This window comes from Copidosoma floridanum, unplaced genomic scaffold (genome assembly GCF_036245765.1).
Source record: "Copidosoma floridanum isolate Cflo_tuat_1 unplaced genomic scaffold, Cflo_Japanese_pri ptg000009l, whole genome shotgun sequence".
In the NCBI taxonomy this organism is placed as follows: domain Eukaryota; kingdom Metazoa; phylum Arthropoda; class Insecta; order Hymenoptera; family Encyrtidae; genus Copidosoma; species Copidosoma floridanum.
The window spans coordinates 2150551-2166568 of NW_028321886.1; the positions used below are offsets into that span (position 1 = coordinate 2150551).

Below are 16018 nucleotides of genomic sequence, written 5' to 3' on the forward strand. Positions count from 1 at the left end.
CGAGAACATATTGGTTGTAAAAGAGAACAGTTCAACGAAAGTCCATGTAAATACAGCGAGGTAGGGACGTTTCTCGGCCCTGACAAAGGAGAAATAAAAATAAAAATTAAAATGTTGCTTAAAACGCCATCGATTGCAAAATGATCATAAAAACTACGATGAAGGATAAATAAATATACTCTGTCCCGCAACCTAAGCATCGAAGATGAAGTTGTGTTAACTATGTGTATATTGCGTGTGTACGTTATTATTGTAGCCTCTAAGGTTTAAAATTGTTGTTTTTACAATCACATAACTACACTACTATAAACCATAACGATATTGGATATATTTACGATGTCAGTGAAATCATTGTGCGTGAACCAGATAATTGACTTCGAAATAAAATTGATCATCTCGATCGAAAAGGTAAATAATCACGCAAACTATTGCATAAGTTTCTTGTTTACAGTGTCCTATTGTCTTAAATAATACTTTCTTGATTAGTGATAATTGACATTCAAGTCGTGTATAGTTTTAAATAAATTTGTCTTTGAAAAGTAAATTTTTAAAATAAACAAAATAAAAGGACAAGCTCGTAAATCTTTTATTTTTTTTTTCGAATGTGAAAAAATGTGACACAACAATTTAAATTACCCAACAACACACATACGCACGTAACAACTATTTATTAACTAGAGACAAAAAAAAATTTGGGAAAAAAAATAAACAAAATGTCCATCGAATAAGCCAATCAAGTCAGTTGGATAGTGGTTAGCCATTAACTAATGTAGTCATACTTGCAAAAAAAGTTGGTCCATCCAATAAGTCACCGTTCAAATAACGAATCATTTTATGAAATACATAAGTATATTGCGTGAGTTCGAGTATACCTTCATTAAAATGTATGTAGTATTGAAATAATTACAAACTAATGCAAATTTTAAAAATAACACAAGTACGACAATTCTTCAAGTAAGTATGAAAATTTCGACAGATCAATAAAATACGATTTGAAATTGTCAATGTCACGATCAAGCGGTTTGACAAGTGTGAATTAATTGGATACTACGTACATGCATGTATGTATTCGTATTGAATGATAAAAGTGAAAGAAAAAGATGAGAAATTAAAGAGATGATGGAAGATGTTTTTGATCGACTTGACGATTTTTGTTTCCTTCTTTGCAAAAGCATATGCACAATTACGTGACGTAACATAGATGCAATATAACCCAGCGTTCGTTTTAAAATAAAATGTGAAAAAATTAAACAAAAAAAACAAAAAACAAAAACAAATTAAAATTGTCTGGTGTAGAGGGGAAAGATTAATGAAGGTAATAGATCAAAAAATATTTCCAAACCAGGTACACCACGTTATCGGAAAAAAAACTATTGACTAATACTATAAATTAATTGGATTTATAAATCAATAGATTAAAGCTCTCGCACCAGCTCACAGTGACTAAATTTAATCGTTTTGTTTTGAAATGAGAAAGTGCTGTTGGATAAAATAAATTTTAGATAAATTTTCACATACCTACTTTATTAACTAAATTATTAGGTGCATTACACTTGACCGGCATCTTCGTTATTCATCTGAGTAACATATATTAATTTAAATATTTTTTAATGTTTGATTTTCAACGAAATATTTATTGATACATTGCACGAAATAAACAGCGCACAATGCTAATATTGTATTCAGTGTAAGGAAAAAAAAAAAAAAAACTTTCTCGTTTCAAACATTAAATAACATACAATAAAAGGATATCGATAGGTGTGTATACTTCCAGGATGACGAGCCTCGTTGAAGTAAAATTAAGGAATAAGAAACGACATTTACAATAATAAGTCACGAATATCAATAGTAATAACAATAAAAATAATAATAATAATAATAATATTACAGAATTGTTGAAATATACAGAATTCAAGATTCATGGTACTACTATCACGTCGTCGTGTACTAGCATGTATTTTTTATAACACTACGAGTAAAAAATAAATAAAAGCTTTTACGAGAAGTACCCAAAAGCAGTTATGTTGTTTCCTTTGAAAAAAATGATCAACAATCATTTGTTACATGTATATATCCTAATAACAATTCATAAAAATTAAACCAAGACAGTATATCTATCCCGGGCTGGTGGCCTGCAGAGGAACTTATGCTGTATTTATTGAACCCATTCAAAACGCATTTGGGCTAGAAGAGGGGGTTGCAAGCAGATCATTTGAACATATAGTAAACATTAAAATTTATATAAACTCATTAAAAAGCTAGGCTGTAAGAATAATAACCATATGTTTTATTTTAAATCCTATAAGCATTATTTAACAAGGTACTTTTCGGTCATATCAGTCAACTTAAAACATACCAATACTGCAATCACATTTAGTTGGTGAATTTGTTTTAAACGTATTTTCTCATCATCTTAAACAATTTTCAGTCCCATACCTACCACACAAGTGTACGTATTTCACGTGGCTCAGTCACTGCCGAATTCATTGCGCAACCAAGGGTACTGCTTTGGGCATTCGTAGCAGGTGTGCAGATATACCTGTGGCTATTGAGTATTTTGCTGGGTAATTTACAAGAGTTTGTTACATTGCAAACCATCTCGCGTGAATCCAACTGTTTGTCGTTGCAAAGCCATGGCTGGAACGCGCGAACTGTTTTCAAGGTCGTTGGACTCATTATCCACTCGATCGCTTGCTGATTGGTGATAAAGTAAACGTCAGGGAAACGCAGCACATCGTCTATGAAATTCTGAAGAAAAAAAAAAGTAACACACCATCGCTACTTATTAATCTCGTTGATTTTTTTTTATTTTTTTGTTTTTTAATTCTACCGAAAGGGCTATAAAGTTGTTGGTGTCTTAATTCAATCCACGACGATTGGAAGTGGAGTCCCAGGGGCGCTCTGTTGCTCGCATAGTGCATTTTGAAATTATTCATGAGTGCCCCATAGATTTCCTCATCCGTGAGATTCATCGGACACAATAAATTAGTATAGTAGTATAGTACATAATAAATGAATGGATTACTTAACTATTGGCAACACCTATATTCCTACTTATTATTTATTTATACCTATCGAAGTTTACCTATATTCACTGTGGGGACCCGAATAACACTTTACGATCAGCGCCATCTAGCGTTGTGATTTTTGGAGAAAAAATATCTAGGGGAAATCGTCTTGAGAGAAAAACCCTAGATTTTGTATGTGCTTTAAATTTTTTTCTCGGCCTAGGGTTTTCCCCCAGAAAAAATGGATGGTATTGTCGGTATATAATTGTGCTTAAATGTGTGAGACCTGCTGTACCGACAATCAACTCACTTACCCGTTGAAGATACCAACTGCAAGATGTCGACCGTCGGTATCCCGTCATCCCGAAAATCACAACGCTAGATGGCGCTGATTGTAAACAACCGGCTGACCCGCTGACGTGTAGCATTGTTGACGTTATCACACAACAGAGTGTAAACAATAGTTCGTCGGTCTTTTCAATGATTCAAAGTATTTAGAAATGAACGTCTCGATATTAGTGTGCAATTTTTTTTTATTATTAACAGTGGCTCATGGAACTCTGTCACCGGACAGTGCTAAAAAACCCAAGAAGGATAAAGTCCATAGAAGGGTTAGTTCCTGAAAATACTTGTTTTCCTTCATTTTTACATCACATTATTTAGGTTTTGATAACTTTAATGTGTCAACACTCTACTTGAAAATTAAATTGTTTAAAATTGTACTTCTCTGGTAATGCTTTCATCAAAATTGCTTTAAAATTATACCTACCATTGAGTACTCCAGTTTTAATATTTGTTGTAATCAGTTTGGTCCTGTAGAAAAAGATGTCTTTCAAAGAGCTCTTGTCAAGCAAAACACCCGGGCTCAGGATATCCTACGTGACTGTGGCACGTATTACAAAAATACAAATCTAAGGCACTACGTTTCGGGTGAATTTCTCGGATACATTACTCCCGTGAGTTGATATATTGATACAATACTCGATATTTTTACAATTACGAAATTTTATTTGTGACTTCAACAGTGGAACGCCGATGGTTATGAAAAAGCAAAACAATTCCATGGAAAATTCGATCTGCTATCACCAGTCTGGCTGGTGGTCAATAGCAAGGACCCCTTCAAGGTTCCAACCCACGATCTTCAGAAGTTGTGGCTTGATGACATAAAAGCTTTGAACAATGAAAATCACACTGTCAAAGGTAATACTGTTCCATTGGATGGTTCACTATTCCAACTTGTAGTGTAACAGTTACATTTTTGTTTTTCCTGCCAGTACTTCCTAGGATTATGTTCGAAGAGTGGTCGAAAAATGACATTGCTTCGTTTAACAACAATCATCAAAAACGACTTAAACTGATAAAAGTCTTGATAGATTTAGCTGAGGTGCAATAACTTTTCATATTTTTATTTTATTTTTTTTATTTTTCAACATTTACAAATTACAGGCTTATTCGTTTGACGGATACGTCTTGGAGGCATGGAATCAGTTTGTTATTTCTGGAGCCAGTAAACATCTAATTATCTCTTTAATTAACAGCATAGCCGAGGGATTGAGATTGAAAAATCTCGATACGGTATTGGCCGTTCCACCACTCAGGGGGTAAAATCTCTTGCTATTTTCTAATACAATTCATACGCGCAACAAAGAAGAAAATTAACTAATCTTTTCTTGCAGAATGGAAAAGGAGCTGTTTACAAAAAACGATTTTGATACTCTAGCACCAAACATAAGATACTTTTCTTTGATGACCTATGACTTTTCCAACGTCCAACGACCCGGTCCGAATGCTCCGACCGAATGGATAAAAAAATGCGTCCAGTACCTCGTACCTAAAGAAAAAGACATCAGGAGATCCCAAATACTGTTGGGATTGAATTTCTATGGATATCATTACACAGCCGAAGGTGGCGGAGCCGTCGTGGGCTCGCAGTATTTGAAAATTCTCGAGGACTTTAAGGGTAAGATACGCTGGGACGACAAGAGCGAGGAGCATTTCTTCGAAGTCACGTAAGTAATTAGAAAATATTAAAAAATAATTTCTTATACCTACAATCTAATACATTCTCGTACTTAACATTACGTGCATTATATCGTACAATTTTAGATCCGACGGTGGTGGATTCGTTTTCTTTCCGACGCTTTACTCACTCATGACCAGACTCGAACTTGCCAGAGAATTAAAAACTGGCGTTAGCATTTGGGAGCTCGGCCAAGGTCTGCCTTACTTTTTCGATATACTGTGAACGAACGGACACAACGCACAAAAAACCGGTATTCTACACTCTAATCAATATTTACAATAGTAGGAAGTGTTTTTGTTTTGTTTTCTACGAAAGAAAAAAAGTGACACAAGCGCGAGGACAACTTTTTTTTTTTTTATCACTTTATCATTTCGGAGTCTCGTCTCCTTAGCATCATCATGGCTTGTGGTCCTTGTATTACGTGATACATGAGTGCCCAGCACATTTTTGCTGGTAATATACTGAAAGTGTGAAAAATGACACCGTTTACATTAAACAACAGTCGTATGTTTGCCATATTTTATGTGTAATGACGTGAAATTTACTGACTATTTGAGTGGCGTGAGGTATCTGATAGCCGCAGGTAGAACGACAAAGACCTTGTTTGTTGCTATCGCTGCTACAACTTCAGTGGCCACGTAGTCAGGCTCGAGCATTGGTCTCAACCTACCATTCATCAACAATAAAATATGAGATTTTTTTTTTCATATTTCATTGATACGATTAATTATCTTGCATTACCTAGGCTTGACTCCACTAAACATCCCCGTATTGATGAAATAGGGACATACCAACGTCGTGTGTATACCATAGTAGCCGTGAGCCTGTGGTTAAACAATCATTTTTAAATTTCATTCCCGTAAGTTTTAATAGACACGCAATCGTACCTTTAATTCTGTGTAGAGGCTCTCGTGGTATCCGCAAGCTGCAAATTTCGTAGCCGAATAATCGGTGCAGTTGTAGGTACCCAATAGACCGGCTACGCTGGCTACCGTCACGATATGGCCGTGGTTTTCCCTCATCATTTCTTTGAGAAAGGCTTTTGTCGTCTATTCAAATTTCAACGTAAAGATTTTACGTACAAACATATCACAGTATTTTCTCAAACTTGAGAAATAATAAGAGGTAAAGTAAACAGAAACGCATGATATTTACCCAATAGTGCGAGATGATGTTGACTTTGAAGGTGCGCTCGATCTCATCGTCTGGTATGTTCATTAACGTGCTGCCGTAAACGTAGCCGGCGTTGTTAACGAGTATCGTCACCTGTGCCCCATTAATGTTAATTACCAAACAAACAGTATCTCCTTTTCTAAAAATCTATTAAAAGTATTACACGCACTTCGAACCAGCGAATTTATTTTCTTTGAAATTATCTACTTCCATGGATTAATCATCGTTCAATCGAGTTAATTAAACAAGAAATAATCGGTAATTACTTACGTTGCCGACCTCGAGTTTGACGGCTTTCGCGGTATTGTAAACCACCTCCCGATCGGTTATATCGCAGTGATAGGCCCAGCACTTGCCGCCCGACTCCTTTATGACTTGGGCGGTCTCCTCGACACCTGCAGCCAGTAAGATTTACGAAACGCATAAGTACATATTATCACCTACACACACACACACACAGCTGAGAGAAAGCGGTGTTTACACCGATAAGATCTTGCGAATAACGAAAGGTTTTTTTTTTATAATGACATAGGTTTTCGGCAAGCTCGAGCTGTGTGAACTCGAAGGCTTGTCTCCCAACGTTGCTTTCGAGAGACGACTGTATCGTTTATAGTGCACAAACCTACCGATCTATTGGCCATGATACAATCGGTAAAAACAATCAACCTGGCGTCGCTTGTACACCCATTGACAATAATCTCCCGAATCTCCGTTTCTTTAGAAAGTAAAACGTGCCCAAACATCTTTCTCCTCTTCGGAGCTGAATATAATAATATGTAGGTATATGGACGAGAAATCATGTTTGCTACACTTGAATTATCAAAACTCCGCGTGACCGCAGCCGCGAGGAATGACGACAATGAGCAACTTTAGAAAGCACTTTCTACATATTTCTCTTTCTCTTTCACTGCATCCTCGCTATACGTATGTATTTAATTTATACGTATTTATCCCAAACGATTATTGCCCTTTGCACTGTAACCCAGAGGGTACAACCTATAATCAACAAAGAAAGCAGCAACGAGAACATAATATAGGTGCAAGCAGACCAGATTTGTCAATGTCCCAGAGCACGAGGGTGCAGCCGCGTTTCGCCAGTTTGATGGCGACTAGCCGGCCGATGCCCCCGGCTGCCCCGGTCACCAGTGCCACCTCGTCCTTGAGGCACTTGCTGCGGTAGCGGCGCGGCACGAGGCTCAGCAAAAGCGCCTCGAGGACGTAGATGATGGACAGCCAAGCGAAGAGCCCCAAGTTCCGCAGCACGCCCATGGCCTCGCGCAACTCCATCCTCGCGGGACGCCCCGCTGCTCCTTCTGAAACCAAACGACCCCGAGTTTCGGGTGTTACTTTTTCCTCCTAAGCGCCCCATGCATGCATACCCACGGAGTTAAAATGCTCCAAATATCGAGTTTCCTTGTTTGTTTGTTTGTTTCTTTCTTTCTTTTTTACCTCCATATTCCCAACGACGTGAATGATTTTTTCTTTTGTGTGAATCGGACACTCGCGAGAACAAGTGGGCGGATTTCGACGCAGTGGCGTGAAAAATAATTATGTACATAGATCTCCCAAACTTTCGCTTGTTTGGTCCATTTTCGTTTTTTCTTCTTTTTTCCGTGTTCACGGGTCAAAATATGAGAAATCGGTAATTATACCCCATACCGTACCGAGTCCTGTGCTTTTACGAGTAACAGCCTGCATCTATAGTGTCAAGTACATACGTTAATACCTCCCTTTCCCCCTGTGCACGTGTAGCGAGGGGGAAATTTCCCGGGTACGCGCGTGTCCACGAGTGCTCTGTCGGATACAGGAATGATTAATTAATGGCGGAACTTTATTGAAACCGCCCGTTAATTGCAGCTTTCTTTTTACGTCTCGCGTTTTCAACTTTGTTTTTTTGGATTTGGAAAGGCGCGACGGAAAATTCCATGTCCCCGTCTACTGAGGCATAGCTGTATTGTATCGAAGGACAATAAAAGCCGCGAGCGCTTGTCCGCGCGTCGACGCGTCGTTAAGTATACATCGGAGAGCTTGCAGCGCTGCATGTCAATTGGGAGGCGCGAGTATGCATCGGTGGACAAAGTTTGCTCACCGCGAAGATGATGATGGGAAATCACTGTGGGTGTTTGCTTTTTGATTTCACAACTCGCAAAAGGTGATTGCTTCAACGATAATTTACAACCAAATATGACTATGTCGCGTTAGGTGCCTACATTTTTTTTTCTTTTTTTTTTTTATCGCGTTTAATCCAGTTTTGTAAGAGTTGCATGTAACACTCGTTGCAAAAGTTGATCTAACTAGTTGCTTGCATGAAGTACCGAAATGATTATTTACACGATCTGCCATCAGGTTTTTTCAGAAAAATAGTTATCGCTTTTGTTGTTGTTGAAAATTCGAATGGCCCGTAAAAACGTCCAATGAATACATGGGAATTGGGCCGAAAAAACAAAAACAAAAACCCTCCAAAACCCTCCAAAACCCAGACTCACCTTGTGTAAAAGGAACAAAGAGACAACTGAAAAACCAACGTGCACATGCGCACAGGAAATAAAAAAAAAAGAAAAGAAATGAAAATCTTGTTCACTGAAAAAACTGTCTTCACCAAAAATCCAAGCGAGCGAGCAAGGATCTCTCAAATAGTACATATAATAAGCAATGCGAGTCGAGAGCGCAGGAGAGTCCGAACGGGACTGGCGTGTAAACGAGCGGCTCGCTGTACCACATGCCGTAAGTATAAGTACTCGCGGGTCTATATCCTTTCGTCTTCTCCGGCTATATACATGCGGCTCGTCGTGCGCTCCGAAAACCCTCCTCTCGCGCGATGCACGTGCACTTACGTATATACATATAGATAAATAATATCTCTAAACATCGGCAGTAGAGTAGGTATACCGATCCGTTGCCGGGAATAAAGGAAAGGTGAAAGCGTGTGCCTCTCTCTTTGCTTCTTCGGCTCTCCTCTCCTCTGTGTACTTACCTTTGCTTCGCCGTATAGGTACATAGATAGGTATATAGGCATTATTACCTACATACTCGACGAGTCTGGTCTGTTGAAAAGTATACATACCTACACCTACTTGTGCAATCGAAAAGATTTCATGCAATCATAAGTATGTTTTTTTTTTTTGTTTCCCCAAATTATCGCCAAATCAGTATACTCGCGGAGGATGTTTTCACACGCTCGTGCACGCGATCGATCGGTAATCGGATACTTGGAGCCAAAGTATCGGTACGAGGCAAAGGCTCGTTTTCATTGGGAATCACATACGTGGGCTTTTTTCTGTTCTTCGTTTTATTCGTGCAGAAACGTAAAATACAAATGGCACTTGAGTTATATAAATTATACGATTGCTTATAGAAAAAGTACCATATTCATGCAGTGACCCGCACACGACGCTCCTATATTTATATTTTCAAGGTTTCCGGCTCGACTCGAATTGTACTATTGACAAAAGTCAAGCACTTTTTACTTGTGCTTGGCGCAAGTAAACCCGCGCTAATTGACGCATTTGTCGTTTTGATTCTATACCGATCTTGGGAAGCATATGCTTATACGCGTATAGGTACGCGTGGTTCAAAAAGCAGGCACAAATTTATACATGTGTACTTTGCGCAACAAAGTCTTTAGACATAAACAAATTATTATATACGAAACAGAGGCACTGGGGGGTGGCGCGCGCGCCTTGCGATCGAAAGATATATCTCTTGCACGTAGGTATACGGGATCAACACATTTTCTCTGCGCTCAACAGTTTCGGTCTGATTTGTGTAAACTTGCGTAAAAGCGCCCTTTTTATCCGAGACACGTGCAACATCAGGACTTTTGATGCGAACAAAGAAGGTTTTACGACCAAACGATCGACAGAGCCGATTTTTATGGGTCACGCGAGGTATAGGTATTGAATGTCGAATCGCGAAAGTGCAGCTCGCGAAAGACGCCGATTCGTTGAAAATTTATATTGTCATCGGCTATTCAAGTGCTGCTGTTGCTATACTGTCGATTGTCTTCGACGGTGCTCGCGCATATACATAAATATTCGTCCTTGCGATTGGCAAACCTCTCGGCGTATGGAATATACAGTAGCTCTCGATGCGCTTTTCTGGGGAAAAATTATACCTGCAGCGATGCAGCTCGTGGGTATTATACATAACTGTTTATCCGAATGTACGATCGCAGTAGCTTTTTCTTTTTTCATGCAACGCTGCCGACAGGATGAAACTAAAAAAAAAAAAAAGAAAAGTTTACTCGATACCATCGTAGATTGTTTAGGTGTTTTTTTTTTGTTTTTTTTTTTAATGATCTAATCAATGTTACATGGCTGATTAAGCAATGGTGTGCAGCCGATCGGTACATTAGATAATAGTAATCGCGCGCTTTTCGAATGCCGTTCCGTCGTATTTGTGAAATTTATCACGTGTACCGATGCGCTCGTTACGCTGTCGGCGAGTGGATCTTTTTGCGATATCGAATATCTTTTTGAAATTTCCAAACCATAATTATACACAAAAGTATTTCGTACACAGGTACCCGCGAAATTCGAAAGAATCGAGAAAAAAAAAAATGTAGTCGTTTTTCCACGCTAACGCTAAAAATATATATAGAGAAAAGAAAGCAAAGCCACTGATCACAATGACTTATGTGGGTCTCTCAAAGGAGCGCAAAACAATATATGGCCCAAGCGCGCATAAATATATTCGCTTCAGCCGCAAGTGCTCGTCACCCCATTAGCCTTGCCACACAAAATACACACAGTATGTAGGTACGTACATGCAAATGTGCACGCGACGACGCTTAGATGCGTTTGGCAAGACGCTTGAGCGAAACGTGACTTTTGAACTATAATTTTACCGAGATACTTATTTCTTTTTTCTTCGCGGCCCTCACTTGCGTTGCGCAACATTGCAGTTTAATACACGCAAAGGCACATTTTTTCACGCGCGCGTAACTTTGATGGAAAAGTACGTTGAAGCTGGTTATTCAGGATACGCGTAAGGGTGTATATACATATGTATACTTACAACACGTTGCCGAGTACTATTTTGTCGTTGCACCAGCAAAGTTGTTGCTGTTGTTAATATAATTTGGGTCGGGATGTAGTGGGAACAAGCTGGGACGTTATGTCACCCTTGCATTGGATCAGTAACCTTTTCTCGGTGAATTTGAACTTGCCTATCATTTGTTTATACAAATATTTATTCGGTGAAAAGGAAAAAAAAAAAAAAACAATGATGCGCCACTTTCCATGACAATTTTCATTTAAAAAAAAATTACCGCAGAAGCGACCGTATCGAAATAATGTCCATTTGCCCCACAAACCTCTTATATAGTTCTGCAAAGTGAAAGGAGTTGGGAAACCAGACCATTGGAAACATACATAGATTGCGCCTTATTCCTACATACATGTGTACCCCATTTTCCCATGTTTTCCACGTCTTTCGTTCACTTTCCGACAGGAGCACGTTGGATAATTTTTTGGAGCAAAACGCGTTCATGATTGGATTGTGTGCGATTGATTTTTAACATAACTAAGCTTTAAAGGTAGTCAAATATCATTTGACAGAATAATTTAACCATACAACTCATTGCTTTAGAATATACTTACAATTTTGTTAACTTGAATTTAAATTCGGCTTGCGGCTGGAGTAGAAGGGAAAAAACTACGTTTTTCATAATTGTGTACGAGCGTACCTACGTTGATAAATTATTTTACTCGACAATTACTTCGTCTACGTTGCTGTTAATTAGTTTAAAAACCTCTTTTTTATATACATTTAGATAATAGAGGTGTGTGCATATAATACATGCACACTATGGTGTACATTATCGACTGATGATAATTGGGGTGAATTCCTGCAGTCGGTAAGTAATCTACATTAACGCGTTACGGCGGTAAGGCGGTGGTTTGAACAAAATTGATGAGGTTATCTGATGAGCTTGAAAGATTCTGTGAATCAACCGTCGGTACGGCAGGGTCCGTACTTTTCTACCGATTATTATCGCCCAATTCTATCTGGGGAAAAACCCTAGGTCGAAAATATATATAGCACAAAATCTAGGGGTTTTTTTCCAAGTTGATTTCCCCTAGATAGATGGACTCCGAAAATCACAACGCTAGATGGCGCTGACAACAAGAAATTATGGCTATCAGTGATGCCATGAAAAGAGAGAAAAGGTTGTTTGATGTTTCGTCCCGGGAGCACGCCAGGACTCATCAGTAAGGCTGATGACGTGCTCCCTGCCTTAGACACCTATATCGGTGGGGATACCCTAGCTCAATCTTAAACGCCCTTATATATTAACCAACATGAAATCCGGGCACTTGCGAGAAGGTCGAGTGACATGGTTAGACGCCTAGCGGATGGTTGGAGAAGGACGGAGAGCCGAAGTGTACGTACATGTGTGTGAGAGGGTCCCCACATACTCCCCCTCCAGTTACAACGCCGGATGAAGGAGTGGTGACGATATGTAAGAAGTGCGCAGTGACGCATATGACGTGCATGACGTGGTGTATTAGCAGAAGGCAAGATAGGGGAGAAAGAAGTCGATAGTTGATAAAGTAGATCTCCGAATCCTCCACGCTCTTGTAGAGTCCTAGAGAGAGGCGAACAGAAGCTCTAGCCGCGACCGAGACAGAGGTCAAGTCGGAGAAAGAGAGGGAAGCTAGTTGCTGTCCCGAGGCGTAGAGATTACGGAGATGCTATTAGAATAATTAGAAGAAGGTTGCGCATGTTCAAGTTTACGGGGTCACCAATATGGCTATCAAGTGATGCCATGATAAGTGAGAAAATATTATTTGATGTTTCGTCCCGGGAGCACGCCAGGACTCATCAGTAAGGCTGATGACGTGCTCCCTGCCTTAGACACCTATATCGGTGGGGATACCCTAGCTCAATCTTAAACGCCCTTATATATTAACCAACATGAAATCCGGGCACTTGCGAGAAGGTCGAGTGACATGGTTAGACGCCTAGCGGATGGTTGGAGAAGGACGGAGAGCCGAAGTGTACGTACATGTGTGTGAGAGGGTCCCCACATACTCCCCCTCCAGTTACAACGCCGGATGAAGGAGTGTAGACGATATGTAAGAAGTGCGCAGTGACGCATATGACGTGCATGACGTGGTGTATTAGCAGAAGGCAAGATAGGGGAGAAAGAAGTCGATAGTTGATAAAGTAGATCTCCGAATCCTCCACGCTCTTGTAGAGTCCTAGAGAGAGGCGAGCAGAAGCTCTAGCCACGACCGAGACAGAGGTCAAGTCGGAGAAAGAGAGGGAAGCTAGTTGCTGTCCCGAGGCGTAGAGATTACGGAGATGCTATTAGAATAATTAGAAGAAGGTTGCGCATGTTCAAGTTTACGGGGTCACCAATATGGCTATCAGTGATGCCATGAAAAGAGAGAAAAGGTTGTTTGATGTTTCGTCCCGGGAGCACGCCAGGACTCATCAGTAAGGCTGATGACGTGCTCCCTGCCTTAGACACCTATATCGGTGGGGATACCCTAGCTCAATCTTAAACGCCCTTATATATTAACCAACATGAAATCCGGGCACTTGCGAGAAGGTCGAGTGACATGGTTAGACGCCTAGCGGATGGTTGGAGAAGGACGGAGAGCCGAAGTGTACGTACATGTGTGTGAGAGGGTCCCCACAAAATCAGTGTAAAATGTAAAAACGACTAGATTTGATATTTCTAAAGTCCGAAATACTGAAGAAAGAGGTGATAGTATAATTAAGTAGTACTGATAGCGTAAATTGAATGTGAAAACTGTAAATAAAATAATAACTGTATATTGAATGGGCCAGGCCAAAAAAAGCTAGATGTGCGAGTAGTAATAGTAATTGAGAAGTATTTTAGAAAAGCTCTCTCGGTTCGAACACATTTATGTGAACACACAATGTAATGTATTAACGAAGGTAGGAATTTAATTTTTGTACGAAATAATCCGTGCTAATTGCAACAATCCCCTCGACAAGAACACATACGAAGGACGGTTGAGTTGAAACGGCCCGTATGAACTTTTACCGGATAACTTTAATAATTTTCATACGTGACAACACTAGTCGGTACTGCGTTTACTGCATCGCACGATTGCGCCGATTTCATGCTTGAGTCTATGATGCTATACTTACTATTTCTTACCCCAAAGAGATTCTAATGAAAATTACCATACGTGATTTGATTTCCGGCTCGGGTTTTTATGGTCAGAGGTGCTCTTTTTTATACTCCTCTGTAGAATAAATCTTGGTATCATTGTTGTTCTGTGGGAAAGTGTTGTTCCCTTTTATTTTTTATGAGCCTACGTGCCCCAAATGTTAAATAACTTACTTGAAGTATGCGTATTGTGTGTGATGTACGGACATGTGTGATTTCGCAATAGTTTTTCATCTTACGTATGTGTTGAATTTTTGGGAAGGACGAGTTTTTATTTTTTTTATTTTGAAGTCGAAGTGGCAGCGAAAAGTAAATCAGAATCGGTTAGTGGATCGGTAGCCTTGGGATGATTGGAACGTGAAAATCGCACAATCTCCTTCTGTGAAATGCAACTACTTATTTCTCGCACATAGATATACTTACTGACACGTCTATGTTTAAAAGAAATTCATTCATCAATATTGTGTTCAACGTAAAAATCTTCCGTCATTTCCGTACAATGGCTCCTAAAATTTTGTTCTCGACATTTCGACACCCTCCATGGCAATGATTGAGACACCTTTTCTTCGAAACATTATCCCGGAGCTTTCTTTTGACTAAAAGCCGTGCATTAATTGAAGAAAGAAAAAAAAAAGATTATTGAATAACTCTTGCAATGACCTGCGTGTGGTAAAAATAAAAAAAAAAAATAAAAAATAAAAAAAAAAAAAAAAAAGAGATATGATTCGTTCGAGTCCAAGGATATCGGCGTTATTTCGTGCCATCGAATCGTCGAAAATTCGCATAAAAATACCAGTTCCCATCGCGCATAATGGGACCAAAAATCGGGTCAAGGAGAGCTGATGAGTTGGTAATGCATTTCTTTAACGACGTGTAAGTATAATATCCCCGGGCCTGATCTCGATTTAACGACGGTGCGCAGCGTGAACAAACAAGGGTATATGCATGTATATATATACTTAAAATCAAGTATTCTTTCAATGGCAAATGCTCGTAAACAACAAAGCTATTTGTTAAACGCGAAATAACCGAGGTGTTGTACAATTTTTTCGCTATTTCGACAGTAAAACTACTCACCAAAATTGTTACTGCTATAAATATTTGACGTCGAGAACTAGTTTAATCCAACACTTATTGCGTCAAATCCAAAGCTCGTAAAGGGGCTAATACAGTTTTAAGTGTCACCTCGTGAGCCCTTGACTTCACCCTTTTTCTCCAGATAATTTTGACTTCTGGAGGCAACTTAATCAATCATCGGAAAAAAAAAAAAAAAAAAAAAAAATATGTATAAAAGTAATCGAAACGCATGAGCTAACACTCGATTCGTTCTTTTCGAGTTCCCTAAAAGTCCCTCTTGTACCTGAGCTATTGTATTATTATTTTGTAATCAATAGCCGTTTCAATTGCATTTGGGACAAAGCATAAGATGAATTTTTGTTGCCAATTGTCCCTCGGGAAAAAAAAAGTCCCGTATCACCAAGCTCCGTCCGAAATAGTATACATGGCCATAAATTGAAGTGGACCACCATCAGCAGCACCGGAACAATGCACAGTGCTCCCCTCGACCCGCGGCTTTCGTCAAAAGAGAGACGCGTGCCTCCTCCATCGGAGGAGAGAAGAGACCAGCTTCACCGCACACCTGTCTCTAGGCGCGTGTATTCAGTT

General features: G+C 39.4%; 2 protein-coding genes across 2 annotated transcripts; one reads left to right on the forward strand and one right to left on the reverse strand.

Annotated features, from left to right (window-relative positions):
- Window positions 1-3454: 3454 nt before the first annotated feature.
- LOC106643569 (chitinase domain-containing protein 1) lies at window positions 3455-5745 on the forward strand. The gene is made up of 7 exons (XM_014358746.2): window positions 3455-3619; window positions 3815-3964; window positions 4034-4208; window positions 4283-4392; window positions 4455-4609; window positions 4685-5017; window positions 5115-5745. The coding sequence occupies exons 1-7, from the start codon at window positions 3509-3511 to the stop codon at window positions 5251-5253; spliced, it is 1173 nt and encodes a 390-aa protein (XP_014214232.2). The 5' UTR covers window positions 3455-3508; the 3' UTR covers window positions 5254-5745.
- LOC106643570 (estradiol 17-beta-dehydrogenase 11) lies at window positions 5382-8901 on the reverse strand. Its single transcript, XM_014358747.2, has 8 exons — window positions 8691-8901; window positions 7254-7517; window positions 6475-6599; window positions 6187-6297; window positions 5919-6080; window positions 5773-5855; window positions 5581-5697; window positions 5382-5492 (listed from the first exon to the last, which is right to left on the reverse strand). The coding sequence occupies exons 2-8, from the start codon at window positions 7489-7491 to the stop codon at window positions 5390-5392; spliced, it is 939 nt and encodes a 312-aa protein (XP_014214233.2). The 5' UTR covers window positions 7492-7517; window positions 8691-8901; the 3' UTR covers window positions 5382-5389.
- Window positions 8902-16018: the final 7117 nt, after the last annotated feature.

Excerpts from the sequence above, each read along its gene's own strand:
- LOC106643569 (XM_014358746.2), top strand. The coding sequence starts at position 3,509 with ATGAACGTCTCGATATTAGTGTGCAATTTTTTTTTATTATTAACAGTG. Across the intron at positions 3,965-4,033 it reads TTCTCGGATACATTACTCCC|TGGAACGCCGATGGTTATGA; the intron begins GTGAGTTGATAT and ends TGACTTCAACAG. Across the intron at positions 4,610-4,684 it reads GCCGTTCCACCACTCAGGGG|AATGGAAAAGGAGCTGTTTA; the intron begins GTAAAATCTCTT and ends CTTTTCTTGCAG.
- LOC106643570 (XM_014358747.2), bottom strand. The coding sequence starts at position 7,491 with ATGGAGTTGCGCGAGGCCATGGGCGTGCTGCGGAACTTGGGGCTCTTC. Across the intron at positions 6,081-6,186 it reads ACATCATCTCGCACTATTGG|ACGACAAAAGCCTTTCTCAA; the intron begins GTAAATATCATG and ends AAATTTGAATAG. Across the intron at positions 5,493-5,580 it reads TACCTCACGCCACTCAAATA|TATATTACCAGCAAAAATGT; the intron begins GTCAGTAAATTT and ends TCACACTTTCAG.